Raw genomic sequence first — 21,961 nt, 5'->3', positions numbered from 1 at the left:
GTAGAGAAGGTTCAATCGCCTTGTGCACTTTGTCTGCAACTGACAGATGTGATAAAAATGTCAACTTCTTATTGAATATGAGCCCCAAGAATTTTGTCTTAGGTACTACTGGAACGATGTTCTGTCCGAGCTTAAGTTCTGGGTTCAGAGTGAAGGTTCTGTTTGTAACAAAAGTGCATGCAAACAGTCTTTTGAGGTGGGAACCTGAAACCATTGGCCATTGCCCAAGAGTTAACATGATCAATGGCATGCTGCAATTGCCTTTCGATAACCCTCATGTTGCATGACAGCAAAAAGATGCTAAAATCATCAACAAAGAGGGTACTGTTTACGGTTGGCAGAAGTTGTTCAGTGATACAATTAACTTTGATAGCAAAAACTGTTACACTTAGTACCGATCCTTGAGGAACTCCCTCTTCTTGGCAAAATGACTGAGAGAGAGTTGTTGTTAGATTTGTTGGTGCATCAGCAACTTAGGCTATAATGCACTAATTACTGTTGGATATTTTCTTTGTTTTTCTTACAGACGATAGGGGTTCAGAAAAAGCTGTTTTTCATTCTTTTTGATATAGCTGGCATTCTATAATGATATGCTTTACTGTGTATGAGCATAAATGGTTACTGCATTGGGGACGGTCATTATTTGTTAGTAGGTAGCTATGAATGAGGAATGTATGACCAATGCGTAATCTGGCTAGTATGGTGTCTTCCTTTCATCTGAGGCTAGATTGCCACTGTTTGGATTCTCTCTTGATTTCAAAAAGTTTATTATTTGTTTGATCTTTCCACATTCATGTCCACTGTTCTTTATATGTCCGTTTTATCACCATAAGGAGTCCTGATATTAGATGGAATCACACTTGTAGCAATTTTAGCAGCTAAATAAGCCTGCTCGTTTCCTAGGATTCCAACGTGTCCAGGGATCCCACAAAATATTACTAGCTGTCCATGAGGTTCTAATAACTGTGCCCAAATTTTCTGTATCAGAGGATGACCAGGGAAGGATTTACACTGTAGAGCAAGGGTAGCCAACTTAATTTGTGAGGCGATCTACTTTTTTTCTTCAAAATGTGCCGCAATCTACCATCTCAAGAATTTCATTGCACATGGTTAAAAAACTTAATCAACACATATTGAAAAATGTTGTTTATAAATTTTAAAATTAAATACAATTCAAAATTCTTATTTTAGATTCATACGTATTTAAATTTTAAATTTATGTGAAGGTTGTGTCTTCATGTCATCTACCAAGCTTTCAAAATCAGGGATATACTGTGATAAGGCCAACTGTAAAGAATCTTCTGTACGCAAGTCCGTAAGAATAGAGCAATTCTTCACCTTTGTTTCAAATACGAAAAGGCCAATTCACATTGATACGTGGAACCGAAACAGGAATTTAAAAGTTCACTGCATTTTTTTTTACATTTGGGTACTTTTCTTGGCAAACATATTTCCAAAAGCTTCTGATGACCTGGCTTTTAGAAAGATATCGTTTCGCAATGTTATAATTTCATTTTCAAATAATATCTTCTCCATGTAAAAAATCAACAATTTTTTCTGCAATTTGTTTCATATCTAAGTCAACATTAAATGGAGAAGAAATATATCGAACAATGTCTTCAACTGTTTTAAAATTGCTGAATCTGATTTCAAAATCATCCACAACTTTCTCAATTTCAGAAACATATTTCTCGCTATTAAATTCAAAAACAGGATATTTTTGCAAATGATCTTGCATATTGCAAAATGATCGAATTTTTTTCCTTTGAAATCCTTAGCCATTGCCAAAAATTGATATTTATATGCAGAAATACTACTAAACATGTCACCCACATTTTTATTATTTCCTTGTAATTCCAAATTCAGATCAGTTAATTTACTGGTAAAATCTGCAAAAAAAGCCAGATCACACAACCACTCTGTATCTTGTAGGCGCCTCCGTAGCCAGGTGGGAAGGAGCAGCAGTGCGTAGCACACGCTTCTTGATTAGACCGGGGTTCGAGTCCGTCACCACCAAATACGGAGGATGCGGAAAGGTCAAGGAATGACCACCGCATATCCCGGAGCAATATGGCCTTAGTTGCTAATGCTCCTAAAAACCAAATAACAATAACAACTGTATCTTGTAGCTGCTGATAATCATCTCCCCTTCGATCAACCAATTTTTTAATTTCATTCAGCAAATTTCGAAATCTCTGTAGAAACTTCTTCCGACTCAGCCACCTCAAATCTGTGTGTAATATTAGATCTGGTTCATTTTCATAGAGTTAAATTTTGAAAAGTCTCCTTTGAAGAGATTGTCCTCTGATGGAATTCACGATTTTGAAAGCTATGTCCATAACACTTTTAGTATTTAATCTTTGGCAGATGATACAGTGGTAACTCAAAAATCCTAGGAATTCATCATCCTTTTGGCACAATGCAATGAATTCATTAAGATGCCCCATTGTTGCTTTAGCTCCATCTGTTGTTATTGATACGAGCTTAAACAGCGGTAATTTAATTTTTTCAATAAAATTTTTGAATGTGTTAATATATCAAGGCCTCTATAGTTCTTTCTATTAAGGAAAACATATCCAGCAGTTCTTCTGGAGTTTCAGAATCATCGAAAACCATACGAATAAAAACGAGCAATTGAGCTGTATCAATTGCTCGTTTTTAAGCTGAAAAGACCACACAATTAGAAATATGAGCACGCAATTGTTACATTTTTACTCATTTTTCGATGCATTGCATCGCAGTATTTCAAGATAATTGCAGGTCTTGAAGAGCACTTCTAATTTCATTTTTGTTCTTAAAATTTTGAAAAAGAATCTAATTTCTAAAAATGTGTCTTTGATGAATTGACCATCAGAAAATGGTTCGCATTTTTTTTGCAAGAAGATGACTCACTTTAAATGATGCTATAGTTACTGCTTTAGATTGTAAATTAGGTGTCATGAAGAAATTTTGTTGTACAAATAATCTGGATTTAAGTTCTTTTAGTTTATTTTTTCTAAGGTCACTATTAGGAGGAAAATCCGACTGGTATTTACCATGGAGTGTGTTGAAGTGCCTTTCTAAATTTTCTTTTTTGGGTATAGCCATGGAAACATTGCAAATCAAACAACATTTTTCTTTTATCATTACAAAAAATATTCTAGTTCCCACTCTAGATGAAAATGATACGTTTTACTCTTTTTTGTATCATTCATTTTAAATCAAAGGGTATTAAATTAATGTACAAGTACTGTCCAGTTATTAATATTAAGTAAGCTAAATAAGAATTTGACACACACTATGCTCTCCACAACATAACTGCGTGAATTTTCACTAGACATGCCTAGCAGTTGAGCAGTGACGAGTAGTCATGTGGTTCAACAGATTTGTAATAAACGTATGCAGTGGAGCACATAATGATAACATTTAGATTTTGACTAATCATTTTTTATATATATTTAAAATGATTCCTGATCGACTGAAATTAAAGGTGCCATCGACTTGTTGGCCATTCCTGCTGTAGAGCATTAACAGCACTTAACAAGTCCATATATATGATGGATTGAGCATACAAGGCTTCTTTTATAGTCTCTAAAGCTAGTAGAGTACCATATAACTCTAAGGTTTAAGTATTGCATTTTGATGGGAGTTGTCTGGAGATGGTGGCATTTGGTAATACTGGTTATTTGTTTTTTTGAGGAGCATTAGCAACTAAGGCCATATTGCTCCGGGGATATGCGGTGGTCATTCCTCGACCTTTCCGCATCTTCTGTATTTGGTGGTCACAGACTCGAACCCCGGTCTAATCAAGAAGTGTGTGCTACACTTGGTAGTACTACAGCTGTGCCAACTTTATTACCATTTTGGATCCATCTGTGTATAGTTGAATGAAACTGCTAAACTTGATGGAGTGGGCCACATGTATTTGTCTAATGTTGATATCTGAAAGATTATTCTTTCCCCATTGCTGAAAATGTCTATCAATGTGTACTGGAGGCATTTGCCATGGCTGGGTTTCGATACTAGTATCCTGAAGTGTGTTAGTAAACTTCAGGTGCCAGCTTGAAGCCTAATGCCAGGTAGTTTGTTGAACCATGGTTTATATTCATAGAGGTCTCTCCATTTTGGCATGAAGAATATTGCCACATGGGATGATGTGGGAGACTGCTTATTTTGGCTGCATAATTTAGTAACAGAACTTGTTGCCGAAGGTGTAGTGGCGGTTCATAGGCTTCGGTATAGATGCTTAAAATTGGTGATGTGCGAAAAACCTCCAGTGCAACTCGTAGTGCACTATGATGTATGAGATCGAGCCATTTCAGTACACTTGGCTTGACGAAGTCATATGAAGGAGACACATAGTCTAACCGGGATCTGACCAGTGAGCAGTATAGATGTAACAACACATAATGATCTGCACCCTATGACATAGGAAAAATGACTGAGAAGATTTAGTTTTCTAAGAAAACTTGTAGATATATGTTTATATGTTCTAGAAAGTTTAATTTTTTTTATCAAGTATTAAACCAAGAAATCAAATACTAGGCTGGAAAGTAATGACAAGAATCTAACCGAAGGTCTGGATCAGGATGTAAAGAACATTTGCAACAAAAGTTAACGGAGGTTGTTTTTGGTTTAGTCGATATCCATTGTTTTTAGCCCAAGAAACTATTTTGTTAATGGCGTCTAGTAGTTGTCTTTCAATTAGTTGCATATTTTGAGAATGACATTACATGACAAGATCATCAACTTACAAGTATGCATCAAATGTGTTAGGCATGCACTTGGTTATAGAATCAATCCAAATGCAAAGAGTGTAGTGTTCAACATTGGGCCTAGGGGAACTCCCTCTTCTTGTACATATGCTCGAGATAATGAAGAATGGAACCGGAATGAAAGGATTTATTGTCTAGAAAATTCTTAATAAATTCTGGGAGATGATTCCAAAGTCCCGACTTACGTATTTCCTGACTTATTCATTCCTGAAGAATCCCTATTGCCAAGTAGTAACAAAGGCTTTTTCAATGTCAACAAATATCACGACTAGGTGCTCATTTCTGAGGAAATGTATTCTGGATATTTTCTTCAGCCTTGATAATAAGATTGAACATAGATCTTCTTCTCCGGAAACCATACCGGCTTGGACTTAGAATGTTTTTGGTCTCTAGAAACCATGTCAGTCTAGCGTTTACTATTTTTTCCAATGTTTTTCCCAGACAACTGGTTATAGAAATAGGACAGTAATTTCTGGGATCTGTATGGTCTTTTCCTGGTTTCAGGAAGGCTAGCATATAAGAATGGCACCAGCTAGCAGGATAATACTGCTCTAAGAAAATTCTGTTATACAGTTGTAAGAGGACAGTTAACGATTCCTCACTTAAATGACAGATCATGGCGTAATAAATTCCATCACGGCCCGGAGCACTGTTCTTCACTTGTGCAAACGCATTATGCAATTCAATCATGGTCAGAGGTATTTTAATACAGCAGTATTAAAATTTAGTTTGTATTTTTCTGTCCAGGATTTTAGCAATTGAAATGCTGGTTCATATGTGACAACTGCTGGCAGCATTTCAAATGAAGTACCTAAGGCATTGGCAATTTCTACAGGTCCGGAAATTTCCTTCCCTTTCACAAGTAGAATAGGAGACATCTGCGAGTATTTAGTGTTAATTCTTTTGATTTTTTTCCAGATTGCAGAAGTATCTATGGATCTGTTTATGGTGGAAGCATAATGTGCCCGTGCTTCTTTTTCATTCTCTCGTCTTATATGATGAGCTTTAGATCTGGCTCTCTTAAACTGTAGGAGGTTAGATGTGGTTGGATGTTTTTGGAACATATACCAGCATTTATTCCTTTCTTTTTTAGCACTGTTGCATGCTTCATTCCACCACATTTTTGGATGATGATTTTGGGATAGCAGTCTTGGATGCTTTCATTATTTTTTCTGTAATATAGCTTACTGCAGAATCAATTGTGCGTGTTGCTATGAAGGAGCTATCTAACTGAGCTATTTCTTGGTATTTAGTCCACTTAGCCTTGTCAAATTTCCAGGTTGTCCTAATGTTACTCCGAGGAGAACTTGTACAGAAAGTACAGATGATAGGAAAGTGATTGCTTTCACGAGGTTGTCAGTAACAGTCCAGTCTATGAGAGAAAATATCAGTTGAGAATATAGTGAAAGTTCAATAGCAGAGCTTGAGCCAGATGGTAAATGCACGTAGGTCTGAGTACCAGGGTTTAAAATAGTCAGGTTATGTTTATCTAGAAATTTTTCAATTATCTGTCTTTTGGAGTCAAGATGTTGAGAAACCTATAGGGGATGATGGCCATTCTAGTCACCCATAATACAAAAGGGAGCAAGTATTTGCCTTACTAAATCATCTAAAGCAGCAAGGTCATAGGTATGATTTGGTGATAAATACAACAAAACTAATGTTATTGTGATACCAAAGGTGACATGGACTGCAACTGCCTCTAAAGATGTTTGCAGGGGGATAAGTCTAGGGGCACCAGAGAACTGCTCCTCCACGTGCCAAATTAGAGGAGTTTGTCTTTTTTTTTCTAAATGTACTGTGATGTTTAATTGTCATAGACATTGCATTTGTGAGATTTGTTTCTTGAATGCATACCGCAACAGGCTTATATTCAGATAGGAGATCGTAAAAGTCAAAGTTAGAAAGAAGCCCACGACAATTCCACTGACTAACTGTATCCATTGTTTGGTTTTAACTGGTGTCTGCTAACTTCCGTGAGGTAGTTTGCTTACGCCTGTCTATTTTCCCTTTTTTTTCTTCTTTGAGAAGACTCGTCTGCCCTTGTCAATGTCACCTTCTGGGTGAATTTCAAGAACTGTGTCATCTTCATCCACAGTATCAGATCTGAATGTGTCTATCTCTTCTTTCAGAGCTCTTGGTTTGTACTTTCGGTTGCTGATTGGGATTCTTATCTGGGGTATTGTTATGGGTGTATTCACTTCTTGAGTTGTATACTTGGAGGGAGATTGTTCGTCTGATGAAGAAAGTACTGATTTCACCCAACCAGATATTGAGATATTTGGAGGGACTGATAAGTCAGTCTGAGTTGATACTGAGCGTAGCCATTGAGTAACTAACATGTACATAGATGATTTAGTAGGAATTGCAAAGTGTTTCTTTGCCTCTTGACATGACAGTTGAATGTTGTTCTCTCATTTTCATTGCTTTCAGTCCTCAGAGAAGGAAGAATGATTACCATGACAGTTAGGACAGTTTTGAGTTTCACTGTTACAGTTGGTATGTGTGTGTTCTTTTGCACCGCAAGTACAATTGACTATACCTCTGCACACAGTTGGTGAATGATAAAATTTTTTTCACTTGAAGCACCTTACCTTCGTATGCTTTACTGGATTGGGAATGTATGGTTGAACATGGCATTTGAGGTATCCAGCTTTTATAACTGTGGGGAGAATTGGTGTTTTAAATGTCAGTATGATTGTCCAAATAGGGACAGGATCTCCATATTTTTTGATAAAAATTATTTTTGCACAAACTACATTTTGTTGTTTACTTTTGATACGTTTAGGAGATCCCATTCTGATATTAACCTTTACAGGAATTCAAGCTGGCATGTGGGGCAACCTTTTTTGGGAATTCCACTAAAGGCAAAATTTTCAAAAGTCTCTCAGCATGCCTGTGTTCATTCAATTCCACTAATAAATCTCCAGCTCTTAATCAGCAAACCATTTTTGAAAGGGCCAGCCGCATTTTCGAGACATTTCTGAATCAGAAATGGAGATAGCTTACTTACTGGATGGTCTGTGGAAGAATGTAATATTAAAAAAAGAGGAGCAGAATAATCCATCCCTTCTTTTTTTGTCTCATGGCATGAGATAGCTGCTGAACTAAATGGGTATTTTGCATCTATATTCACATATCACGAGTTATTCAAGGAGGAGAGGGCCAGATGTTTATCAAACTCTAACGGAGTTAAATAATTTTGTGATAACTGAGAGCAAAGTGGAGGAAAAATTGTTGAAGTTAAACATAAGGAAGGCACTGGGATAGATGGGATCTATCCAGTTATATTAAAGGAGGCAGCAAAGGAAGTAGACAAACCCATAGCCATAATTATGAGAGCATCCTTGAACTTGGGGGAAGTCTCCACAGACTGGAGATGTGCAAATGTATCTCTAATTCACAAAGGGGAATCAAATGATGAAACGAGTAATTAGCATTTTAGCATTAGCAAAGGAACATGATGCAAGAAAGCAAGCTTATATAGCACCAGAAAACACACACACACGAACACACCTTCTCATTTCACCCATCCACCCGCTACAAATGTTCGCCTAGTTCTGCCTTGAATCTGTTCAAGTTATCAACTTCTACAACAACAGATAGAAGTTTGTTCCAGCAATCAACCACCCGCTGACTAAAGGCAAACCTGCGCACATCTATCCTACAACTGTCTTTCCTCAATTTGAATTTATGCCTTCTCAGGCAATTATTCTGAGCAAGAATCCCAGCAGTATTGAGCACGCTCAAACCATTCAAAGCTTTATACACCTCAATCAGATCACCTTGCAGGTGACTAGTCTCCAGACACTGTAATTTGCAAAACTTCAGCCTTTCTTCGTAAGAGCAACCCTTTGTTCCATTCACTAATCTTGTTGCTCTTCTCTGTACTCGTTCCAACAGCTCTACATCCTTCTTAAAATGAGGCCTCCAGATCTGTATACAGTACTCAAGGTGTGGCCTGACCATTACCTTATACAAGGGGATAATCACCTCCTTATCCTTGCTAGAAAAATTCCTGTATATCATTGACAAGACACCATCAGTTACTCTTGCAGACCATCTGCACTGCTCAGAAAACTTCATATCCGAATGCACAATTACCCCCAGGTACTTTTCACTCTCTACCTCTCTCAGTGTAGTACCACACAGTTCATATGTTACTCTGGGGTTACTGCTTCCCATATGCAGAACTTTACATTTGTCAAAGTTAAACTTCAGTTGCCACCTCTCAGTCCACCTACTCAACTTTTCTAGATCTTGTTGCAGCAGCGTACTGTCATTAGTGTCATTAACAACCCTGCCAACCTTCGTATCGTCTGCAAACTTGGATATTAAGCCTGATATACCAACATCAATAACATTAATGAATACAAAAAACAACAATGGACCCAACACTGAACCCGGGGGACTCCACTGATAACATTAGTCCACGAAGAGCAGTGTCCATTGATTACCACTCTGTCTTCTCCCACTCAACCATTCCTTTATCCATAGCAACAATTTGCCTCCAATGCTATGCTGCTCCAATTTGTGCAGCAGTATCAAAAGCCTTTCTAAGATCCAAATATATGATATAAAAATTATTCTTTGCATCCAGTTCCTTTGTGACTACATCATAGTATCCAATCAAATTGGACAGACAAGACTTCCCCTTAACAAACCCATGCTGTGTCGGAGCTATAACTGAAGTCTTGTCTAGATGATCCTGCAGTGCTTCTTTAACCAGTGCCTCCATTAATTTCCCTGGAACAAAAGTTAAACTAACAGGTCTGTAATTATCTGTGTCTCCCTTTGATCCTCCTTTGTTGATTGGGGTCACACTTGCACATTTCCAGTCCATAGGTACTTCCCCTGAGTCCAAAAAAGCTGTCATATTTATGGCTAAGGGTTTGCTTACTTCCTTTGCTACATCCTTTAATATAACTGGATAGATTCCATCTACCCCAGGTGCCTTTCTTATGTTTATCTTCAACAATTTCTCCTCCACTTTACTCTCAGTTATTACAAAATTATCTAGCTTATTACCAGAATTTAATACACCTATGGCATTCCCCTCCCTGAATAATGCCTCATGTGTGAATGTAAATGCAAAATATTCATTTAGTTCATTAGCTACCTGAGCTGGATCATCAACAGTTGATTACAGACCTGTTGGTTTGACTTTTGTTCCAGGAAAAATAATAGAGTCACCGGTTAAAGAAGCATTGCAGGATCATCTAGACAAGACAGCAGTGATAATTCAGACAGAGCATGGGTTTGTCAAGTGGAAGTCCTGTCTGACCAATTTAATTGGATACTATGGTGTGGTCACAAAGGAACTGGATGCAAAAAATAATTTATAATTTTGATATCATATACTTGGATTTCAGGTTTGTTTGTCTGAGAATTTTTTAGGTGCATGGGCATCTATGGCCATAGTGTGCCATTGAATTTCAGGAAAGCTTTTGAAACTGTTGCACATGGAAGGCTACTATACAAATTGGAGCAGTATGGCATTAAGGGCAATTTGCTACAATGGATAAAATGATGGTTGAGTGGGAGAAGACAAGCGTGGTAATCAGTGGTTACTACTCTATGTGGCCTAATGTTATTAGTGTTGTCCCTTAGGGTTCAGTGTTGGGCCCATTGTTGTGTTGTATATTTATCAATGATATTGATTAAAGTATATCAAAGTTTGCAGATGATACAAAGGTTGACAGGGTTGTTAATAACAGTAATGTCAGTATGCTCCTGCAACAGGATCTGTAAAAGTTGGGCAGATGGGCTGAGAAATGGCAACTGAAGTTTAACATTGACAAATGCAAAGTACTGCATATGGGTAGCAGCAATCCCAAAGAAATGTACCAACTCGGTGGTGTTACAGTCAGGGTAGTGGAGAATGAAAGAGACCTGGGGGTAATTGTGCAGTCAGATATGAAGTTTACTGAGCAGTGCAGACAGGCTGCCAGAGTAGGTCATGCATGTCAATGATATACAGAAATTTTGCGACCAGGGACAAGGTGTTATCCCCTTGTATATGGCAATGGTCAGGCCACACCTTGAGTACTGCGTACAGGTCTGGAAGCCTCATTTTAGGAAGGATGTAGAGTTGTTAGAACAAATACGGAGAAGGGCAACAAGACTGGTGAAGGGAACAACGGGGTGCTCTTATGTAGAAGGCTTTTGTTCTGCAAATTGCAGCTTCTGGAGACTGTGAGGTGATCTGATTGAGGTGTATAAGGCCTTGAATGGGTTGAGCACGCTGAATTCTGATCAGATTCTTCCACTTGCTCAGATTACGAACCTAAGGGGGCATAAATTCAAATTGAGGAAAGCCAGTTGTAGAATAGACGTGCAAAAATTTGCCTTTAGCCAGCGGGTGGTTAATTGCTGGAACAAACTTCCACCTGTCGTGGAAGTTGATAGCTTAAATAAATTCAAGGATTTGTTTGTTTGCTATTTGGTTTTTAGGAGCATTAGCAACTAAGGCCATATTGCTCCGGGGATATGCGGTGGTCATTCCCTGACCTTTCCACATCCTCTGTATTTGGTAGTCACGGGCTCGAACCCCCGGTCTAATCGAGAAGCTTGTTGTTGTTGTTGTTGTTTGTTGTTTTTAGGAGCATTAGCAACTAAGGCCATATTGCTCCAGGATATGCGGTGGTCATTCCTTAACCTTTCCGCATCCTCCGTATTTGGTGGTGACGGGCTCGAACCCTGGTCTAATCAAGAAGCGTGTGCTACGCACTGCTGCTCCTGCCCACCTGGCTACTGAAGCACCTAAATTCAAGGAGCAACTGGACAAACATTTAGAGGGAATGGTTGTGTGAATTTTTTTTTTTTTTTTGGCCAATGCTACATAAGCTCGCTTTCTTGCATCATGCCTCTATTACTATTACATAATGCTTATAAGACAAATCAATCCCATTACTGAAAAAATTTTGATACTGTTTTGTTATTCAAATAATGTAGAAAATAATGTTACGACCTGTTATTATTAATAAAAAGTATCAAAATAGCTGCACATATTAATTTAAAGCAATATTTTAGATATACTTACCCTCTGAACACACTGCAGAGAAGAATGACCCAAAGTAGCTAGGCTTTCTAATTCCATATTTAAAAGAACTTGAAACTGATATCTGAAAAAAAGTACAAAATCAAGTAAGTATTAATTATACTAATTACACTGCCCCAGAAAAACATAGCACAACGTAAGTTTACACACACAGATTATATATATATTTCCTCTATAGTGTTGTATAAGTATGCAATTTTGTGTCGCAGAGCTGGAAATCCTGAAGTGAAACTAAATCAAGTTTGATATCACAATGTATATGGCAAACTTGATTTGAACATGAAAAATTGGTCAGATTAGATCACATGTCAAACAGACCTGCAATCTAATCTGACAGCTGCAGTGCTTTTGTTTTCAACTTATATCACTTTCGCATCAAAAGTTAAAAATATATCAGAAGCAAGATGAAATTTAGGCAATTAACTGTTTCCATTTTGTTTTTGCAGTTCTATCGTCAGGAATACACTATACTCCCCAAACCCCACCCTTTGTGGTTGGTTATTATGAGCTGAAAATGGCTATTATTGCTTGCTTTAAAGGTTCTTCTTCCCTTATCCTTTGCAAAAATGCCCTCACCCTGTAGTTATTAAACAAGAATTCATCATTAGTTGAGAATTAGTAAATAAATCAAGGAATCATTACAAAAAAAAAAAACAAAAAAAAAAAAACACAATAAGAAAAATTCTAATGTGGTTCTCACAATGACATAGTGATGTACATTATTTCTATAGTTAATACAACAACATAGAATAACAGCACAGAAGTGTTCTATAAGGCATCATAGAGGTAATTCCTCCTTTTCTTAACTAATTAATATACAACATAGAACCTATTCAGCCACTGAAGTTGTCAACTATTAATTACTATAAATATGCGGGATATACAAAAAAAAGCTGTAGTTTTAACATAATCTCATAAATATCTGTATCTTATTTTCAAAAGTCAATATTGCTGTCCCTTCTAAATACCAGATAAAATTTTCGTCTAAGCAGATTAAACGAGATAGAAATTTCACAGATGATGCCCTTCTGTTTGGTATGACAAACAGTAGTGACAACTCCAAAAATTTCCAATAAATTGAAGACTAGGCAGAAACAGATGCATTAAAGTATCTATGATTGCCAGAGAATGTATTATTTCTGAAGGTTCGGTACTGACCATCCTCCAAGAATACTTGGCTATGTCAAAAGTCAATTCTCATAGGGAGCCAATGATGCTCACATCTCTTCAGAAATGATTTGGTTTGGTGTACGATTTTATTGGTGCATTAGCAGCAATGGCTATTATGTGCCATGACAAGGTAAAAAGAGGTTCTGGTAACCTTTTAAAAAGGATACCTGGTCAAAAAGTTAAGTATATGTTTAAAATCCTCAGCAAATACGAATGTGTTAGATGACTGTGTCCTATGCGAGTCTGCACAAGAACAACTTCCTCTTTATGATTCCCGAACAGACTAGACTGCCACAATTCAACTACAGGCTTTATATGATGTAATTTATTTATAGTTTGTCTATTCCACGAATCCTGTCGCTCAGAGTGTATCTTGTTGTGTATTATTTGTTAGTCTGTATAGGGGACTAACAGGCAGCAATTATTAGTAGAAATTGCTGATTTGAATGCAGTATCAGCCAAATCATTTCACCTAATCCCAATGTGGCTAGGATTCCAGCAGAAGAGGATATCATATTCACATTCACCGAGAGACAGAAATAGATGAGGATTACATTGAACTCACGATAAAGCCTGTAAAATGAATCATTAGTATTGGCAAGTACTAATGTGATCCAAGGATAACTCTATGGCATACAGTTCTGCAGTAAATATGCTGCATTCAGGAAGAACCTACTCAGATATAGTGTATGGAAAGACAGCAGCAGATCCTACATATGATTCCGACTTCGAGCCAACTGTGTAAACTTACTTGTGTGAAGTCAGAATATTCAGCTTGGTGTACTGAATAGAGCTGCAGGTAGACAGACTATGGAGAATCTGACTTTCCCCAGTTTTTAAGAAAAAATACACATGCTAGGAAGGAAGGGGCTGCTTTGGTGATTGGGCAACCATGTCTACTAAGATATTAAGTTCTCTGAGTAGCTCCTTTTTGGAGACAAATACCAAAAGGATGATTGGCAGTCTGATGGGTGCTGTACAAATTTTCCAAATGTGGCTCAAAAACAGATGGCCAGATAGGATGGTCTGGCAAGGATTTCAGTTTTAAAGCATACTTTAGAGACAACTGCTTATGTCAAAGAAAATACCGGTGGTTCATATGCTTCCACGTAGAGGCACTGGACAGCAGATGTTCAAAATGCTCCAGTAGCAATATGATTAGCCTGATGATGGACAGGGTCCAGCCATCGAAGTACACTGTTTCTGGCTGATGTATATACCTGGGACCAGTAATAAAGTTTAGAATGCAACAAATGTATGATAGATATGTAGTAAGGTGCATCGGTCTGCACCCCAAGATGTAGAAGAGAGAGCATGGAGAATGTTCAAGCTTCTTGTGCACTTCGTACAGAGTTGACAGATATGTTCTAGAAATGTCAACATTTTATCAAATACCAGTCCCAGGAATTTTGTGTCTATCACTACAGGGATGGGATCATGTCCAAGCAATCAATTCAGGTTCAGGATGACGACAAAATATACTTACAACAAAAATGTACTCGAGCGGTCTTCTGTGGCAAGAATCTAAATCCAATAGCAAGTGTCCAGGAATTAAGGGGATCAATGGCTTGTTGCAGTTGTTTCTCAAATAACCCTCATGTTGCATGACTGAGAGAATATGCTAACATCATCAACACAGAGGGCAAAAGAGAGCGGGAGCAATAGGACGATAATTTGTAGGGATTTTAGGATTCTTTCCTACCTCTGCAAAGGCAAGAATGGTTGTGATGTGCTAGGTATCCAAGAATTGCTCTTCAGTAGAGATTCTGTAATACAGAAAGAGCAAGTGATCGATATATTTTAGTGAAAGGTGCACAGTACAATGTGTGTTAGTTGTCTGATGGCACCAGGAGTTTCTCCCATCTCTGCATTGTGCACTCTGTGTAGCACAGAACTTTGTGCAAGCCAGAGATTTAAAAAGTGTGTGGGGAGTGGAAGGATGTGTAGTGTTGTGTACCGTTGTTCTTCTGACCATTTAGCTGTTGTGCTCCTGTTGGGACCCACCGTTACCACACTTGGCCTCAGGGAGACAGGTCAGGTTCCCAGTAGATTTTATTTTATACTCTAGCAGGCCCTGCCACCTAGTTTCCAAAGATTTCAGTGGCAAGGACTTATGTGGGGGGAAAAAAAAAAAAAAAAAAAACAAGAGAGAGAGAGAGAGAGAGAGGGTTAATGCTAAAATATAAAAGGCCGAGAGAGGTTTATGTAAACGTGGTTTAAATTTGGACGCTATTAATTGAAAAATTGTGTGGGGTGTACACTGCGAGTTAGACAGAGTGGGGGAAGAAGACAGAGAAGGCAACACCAGAAAGTCAGTGAGGCAGGCTCATGCCTCCCGAGGCAGAAGAAGGGGGTGGAGGGGGGGACAGGTACCCGCTCCTCCCCCCAGCTGGGGAAGAGAGTAAAAGAAAACCAGGCTAGAGTGCTCGGTTTGATTGCCAATGTGGCTTGTGGCAGAGAAGCTGCTGGTGTCCCTAATGTCTGGGTTTGGAGTCTTGCATGGGATTAGGTCCTGTCCGGGATTTTTGGTCACTTCCTCGTTTCTTCTAATTCTGGTGACAATTCAGTGGGATTGCATTTCATGGGACGTAGTCCAGTCCATGATTGTTCTTCTTTTAAGTTGTTGTGTATTCAGGATCCAAACGTATTGGTATACTTGGGACAGAGTCCCACCCAGGGTTTGCCGTCACTTCCTTGTTGTCTCATTATGTTCTAGAGCCGGTTTAGTGCACTGTCTTTCCTGGGAAAAAGTCCTGTCCGTGATCGTTGGTCATATGCATTGTGGTATTGCAGTGATCTAGCTGCCTGATGATTTAGAAGTCTTGTGACAAGCAACAGCTGTTGTCGATTATTATCTCAGTCAGTATAGATTTTCATTATGGCTTTGTTTAGTTATACTATCAGAGGTTTTGGGGATGTAGATAGAGGCATCCTCAAACGATTGAAATGAATCCATCAGGTGAGTGTGGTCCATGGATTAGCGGTAAGAGAACCCAGTTTAGACCAAGGAAGTTAATGAACTGTCATAATGAATTGAGGATTTCTCTTGAAGGGAATTGCCCAGGTGTTGATGTTTCCAAAAAGGTGCATAATCATTTCATAATGGATGCCATCTGGTCCAGCAGCACTTGCCTTAGAAAGAATGAGGGCTCATTTTAGCTCCTGTATAGTGAATGGCCCATTGTAGGGATAAAGGCCCTTCGATGAGAAATTTAGTGCCTGTTTTTCCATTTATATTTCAGGAACAGGAAGTCTGGGGAATAGGAGGATATTGCAGAGATGTTAGAAAATGTTTCCCCAAGAGCACTGGCTGTTGCAGTTGTCTCCGCAATATTGCATCCATTATACTTTAGGATCAATGAAGGGCGAAATGTATATTTTCCCTTCATTTTTCGGATTTTATCCCAGGCCACCTTAGTGCTTGTAGACTGTGTAACTGATGATGCAAAATGGATTCACGATTCCTTCTGACTCTGATGGTGGATGTAGCATGCTTTTGCTCATGAATGTTTAAAGGCTATAAGGATGGCTGTGGTTGGATATCTTTGGAAAATCTTCCAAGCTTTGTTTTGAGTCTTTTTTGCTGTTGTACAAACTGCATTGCAGTATGGTTTGGGAAAGGGTGGAACCAGGTGGATATTTTTGAAATTTAAATTGCAGCTGCATGGATAATATTTTTTGTGATGTACGTAATTGCATCATTAATAGGCTCCTGATTGACCATGGCAAAGTCAAAATTTTCTAGATGTTGAAAGGCATTCCAGTCAGCCTGATCAATTTTCCACCATGGTAAACTAACAGGAAGACAAGGTCTCCCATTATCTTGAGTGGTTATCACGGGGAAGTGATCACTTCCATATGGGTTCTCCTCCACCTCCCATATAAGTGAGTGGAGGAGAGAATGGGAACACACAGAAAGACCAATCGTAGAAAACGTACTGGTAGGCACGTGGAAGAGGGTGTTAGTTCTCAAATTTAGAGGGGAGAGGTTACTGCCGGTGAGCATATACTCCATGCCGCATTCCCTTCCATTAATGTCTGCAGTGGCGCGTCATCCTATGGGCAAAAAGGCTTCATGTTGTTTGGTTTTTAGGAGCATTAGCAACTAAGGCCATATTGCTCCAGGAATATGCGGTGGTCATTCCCTTGACCTTTCCGCATCCTCCGTATTTGGTGGTGACGGGCTCGAACCGTCTAATCAAGAAGCGTGTGCTACGCACTACTGCTCCTTCCCACCTGACTCAAAAAGGGGCAATTACCTGGAGCCCCCATCAATGGGGGGGGGGGGCAGGTCCCCAAATCAATATTCTATAAACTGATTTTTCTAGTAAAAAAAAAAAAAAAAAAAAAAAAAAAAAAAAACGGGAATTAACCCAAGATTGCAGGTGTAACGCCGGCATATGGCAACATATGAAATATAAACAACTTATTTAATAAATAAAGAGAAAATTCGAGGTAGGTATTAATACTAGTATTTTGTTTGTTTTGTTGTTAAAATATTTATTTTATATTTTATACTAATTCTAACACATGATTTGGCGCAGGCTCTTTTCCGCGATAATGTACAATTAATTTAAACAAATTTTCTTTCATTTTATTTTCTGTATTTGGGGTAGAATACTGGATTTCTATTTTACATTATACAGTCAAATATTATTTTACTAAATTATGAAAAACGATTAGATGAATAAAGCAAAAATTAATAATTAATATACGAATATAAAATTTTTTTTATATAATTTTAGAATTATTTTTATTAAAAATAATATTTTAGGGCGATGAAAAGAACGTACGAATCTGGGTTTCAAAAAAGAAAAAAGCAGAAAATTAGAGAGGCAGAATTAAAAAAGAAACAAACCTCATTACAGGATTTTGTAGCAATAAAAAATCGAGAAGATGACAGCATCAAAACAGAAGAAAATATGATAGAAAATGAACCTTCCAACTCTAAAGTATCAGTCGGCTTTATTATTGATTAAATTGAAAACAATACCAACAACGCAACTGTTTACAATATCAATGATAATAATGATAAAAATACGAAAGCAATACATACAAATAATATCAAACATAAAACACACTAAAGATTGCTTTATAGCCAAACCCCATCACAAATGATTTTATTGAGTTTTTTGCGAAGGCGAAAAACCGCAAAATTTTGAACATTAAAAATTCAAATTGAAATTTTAATTGTGATGGAAAAATCATTACAAGGAAATTAAACGAATCCCATTTCTATTTAAGTAGAGCTAATGGTACCACAGAAAAAAGAGAGTGGTTAATATTTTCAGAAACCACAAAATCTGTATACTGTTTTATTTGCAAATTGTTTCCAGTTAAATCAAAAAATGTATTAGTTATTGGATGTAATGATTGGAAACCTTGTTGATATTTTAAAAAGGCACGATGAGTCTAAAGAAAATAAGGAAAATATGTGTGTGTACGTAAAGCGCTTGAAAAGTGTAGGAAGAATTGATTTAGAGTTAATAAAAGCTTATGAAAAACAAACAAATTATTGGCGTGAGGTTCTAAAAAGAGTTGTTGCGACTGTGAAACTGTTAGCTTCATTAGGGTTGGGATTTCGAGGGCATGATAGTAGTGCAGGAAATTTTATGTGTTGATTAGAATACTTAGCTAATTTTGATATGTTTTTGAAAACCCACTTAGAAACTTATGGTAAATGTGGTAAAGGAGAGCGAAGATTAAGAGCCATAGTAAAACTGCATTTTAGGTCCCTTGTGCAGCTCATAGCCTAAATTCGGTGGGAAATTCTGCTGCAGAAGGTTGTCCAAAAGCACTCCATTTCTTTGATTTTATTCAAAATTTATTTGTATTTTTCCCTTCTTCCACAAAGAGATTGGATATTTTAGTGAAAACAACTACAAAAGGAAATGTAACATTAAAATAAATTTGTTCTACAAGATGGTCCTCAAGAGCAGATGCAATTTTAGCTGTTAAGATGAATTTTTTGGTCATAAAATAATCTTTATTTAAAATTTTTGAAGATTGTAATGAAAAACCTGTAACAAAATTAGAAGCAAAAAAGCTATGTGAAAACTTTGAAGATTTTGAAACAACGCTTTTACTTTTCATATGGAATGCAATTCTACAAAGATTGAATGCAACTAGTAAAAGTGTTCAAAATAAAAATTCTGATTTACACAATGCCATAAATCTTTTAAAATCGTTATCTTTGTACATATCAGAAGACATTCGAAACCACAATGAATTTTTTGATACTATAGAGTCAGAATGTTTTGCATTAACAAACAATACAAATGAGTCAGACAAAGGGAGAAAACGCAAAAGAAAATTACATTTTGATGAGAAAAGGGATGGAGATGAAGAAGTGCAATTGGCAGGCAACTGAAGAAGTGCAATAAAAGTACTTAAATACTAATTGAGTTCATTTATGACTTTTTTCTTGTGGATTATACTTAATCTATATATAAAAGTTCTTTATAAATATCATACATGCAATTTTGTTTTATTTTTAATAAAATTATATCTACAATTATTATTATTTTTCTTTTTGCACGGGTAAGAGTATACTGGAGTCGTGGGATTTCCCCCCCTAAGAAAAATTCAACACTATACATGGGGACCCCAAATTCAAATTTGCCCGGGGCCCCATGAAGCCATAACGTGCCGCTGAATGTCTGCACTACTCCAAAGTGTGTTATGTTCACTGAAATCCCTTAGAAGTAGGACAGGGGAAGGCAGCTGCACAATGAGACCATCAAGGTTTCTCTGGAAGATATCGGCCCCAGGTGGCAAATAATCAAGCTGACTGTTAATAAAAAACCCAACCATAAGGTGAACTTCTGCAGTTTCTAAGTTAGTGGAAAGTGGCACAGGCTGGAATGGGGTCTGGATGCCCACAAGGATCGCAACTTGCCCATGGGCAGGTCCGCCCCAGTTCGGTCCTTACGTATGATCATAATATTATGAAATGATGTATTTTCATTTGCCTTCAAATTTCTCCTGCAAGCAAAAGCAAACTGACTCATGCATTTGCAGGGGTAGCCTTGATGTCATCAGTATTTGGCCGGAATCTACAACAATTCTGCTATAGGAATTTAATCATTATTCTGGCTTGGTGGATCCATCAGGCAGTTTCCGAATTGCTGAGGGCTTAATTTTCCCGGTCTTCAATTTCTCTTTTGGGGAAGTATGGACACTGTCCTGTGTCCATACTCCATTTTCTTGTGCACAAAGAGTTCCAAGACTGTTTTTGCCAGATACCTCTTTCTCCTTGATTTCCATATTTTCTTGGGAGCTTGGGTGTACTTCAGGCTTCTTATTCTTTTCTCTGCCAATTTCTTTTGTTACTGGTGGATCATTAGGAGGTACAGATATAGCAATGGCAGCTGACTGATCCTCATCAGTGCAGGTTTTCTTTAACTTAAAAAAAATCAGGTAACACGCAACTGGAGTGAATGTTGATGGGATGGTCATATGTCTGAGTTCTGATGGAACAGCTCCCTGCTACATCTTTGCATATGTAGGTTTGTTTCTGTTTATAGGTTTCACCACTTTACTTACCTCATGATATAATATGTTCTCCTCTGCCTTAAGTCTTTGAATTTCCTTTTCTTCCTTCCACCTATGGCATGCTAGTGAGTAAGCAGAGTGTTCTCCTTAGCAGTAAATGCAGGTGGGTTTTCTGGCTGAACATTATGTTTTGTTGTCATATGCAGCACATCAAGCACATGCAGGGGCTAAAAAACAGACCATTTGCGAGTGTCCATATTTCTGGCACCTAAAGCATCATAAGGGATTTGGGACATATGGACACAACAGACAATTAATGCACACAGCTCTGATCTCATTAGGAGATATCAGTGAATTAAACATCGGGATGATGTTTCTAGTTGGAACAAGTTCCATCCCATATGTAGAAATTCTTTTGATTAGCATTCCCTCCCTGTGGTTTTAGTTAAGAGCAGATTTCCTGGGTAACCTTAAGGAGGTCCCACTCTGAAATGACATCTCTCGATGATTTGGTGTTCTGTGTGGTGTTACAGTAATCAGCATTCCTCCAACTGATGTCGCTCGGAGTGACTGTTATTTTTGATTTCAATTAAGAGATCTCCAGAACGAAGCCTCTTAACTGATTTAGGGGAACCTGCTAAATCCTCTATACCTTTCTGTAAAAAAAAAAAAAAAAAAAAGTAAGATTTTTCCCAATAGATTTTTCACTGTCAGTTTGTTGTTTGTTTGTTATTTGGTTTTTAGGAGCATTAGCAACTAAGGCCATATTGCTCCGGGGATATGCGGTGGTCATTTCCTGACTTTTCCGCATCCTCCGTATTTGGTGGTCACGGGTTAGAACCTCGGTCTAATCCAAGAAGCATGTGCTACACACTGCTGCTCCTGCCCACCTGGCTACGGAGGCGCTCTTTTCACTGTCAGAATAGATGATTAAAAATCTTGGGATAGGCCCTGACAGCATTTCACTTTCTTTTCCTGCATTAGATTTATCTGTTTCTCCATTTGTATTTGCAGATAGGGACAGTGAAGAAATAAGTTGTCAGGATTCATAAATGTTTATATTGGTTTAGTGCCTAAGCTCCTTGCCCACCACTAAGCCCAAATGGGATGCCAGGGCTACCCAGACACCATAACTGCATTATGGTGTCTGGGTAGACACCAAACTGAATCCTGTCCCTCAGATGATGACATTATGGGTGTAGCACTGACACAATTGATCCTTGCAGCTGAACTCACTAGCTGATTGATCCTAGCCGGGCCTTCCAGAACCACCATTCTTGTCAAAGCAGGAGCCAAAGTGATGTGTTGAAGCTGGGTCCCCCCAACCACCAGATCCTCCTTTCAGAATTTCCATGGGTCGCAGCACACAGTAATCACACTGGATTCCTACAAAGTTAACCTGGAACCTAGGCTGTGGGTGTTGGATGCTAATCTGGGAGCCCAGCAGCACAGGGAAGTCCTCTGACCATGTACAGGTGCACGT

General features: G+C 38.0%; 1 protein-coding gene across 1 annotated transcript in view; it reads right to left on the bottom strand.

The window, feature by feature from the left end:
* The window catches only part of LOC150083252 (treslin-like), a 265,502-nt gene that overhangs the window by 116,158 nt on the left and 127,383 nt on the right, over positions 1-21,961 (bottom strand). Inside the window, exon 10 of the mRNA XM_090378450.1 lies at positions 11,797-11,878. Within this exon, the coding sequence (XP_090234576.1) occupies positions 11,797-11,878 (82 nt within the window). The remainder of the gene's footprint in view (positions 1-11,796; positions 11,879-21,961) is intronic.

This window comes from Mastigoproctus giganteus, chromosome 7 (assembly GCF_048544385.1).
Source record: "Mastigoproctus giganteus isolate SK-2022 chromosome 7, ASM4854438v1, whole genome shotgun sequence".
Classification (NCBI taxonomy): domain Eukaryota; kingdom Metazoa; phylum Arthropoda; class Arachnida; order Uropygi; family Thelyphonidae; genus Mastigoproctus; species Mastigoproctus giganteus.
The sequence above is the reverse complement of the archived record's forward strand: the minus strand, read 5'-3'. Positions and strand labels throughout refer to the sequence as shown.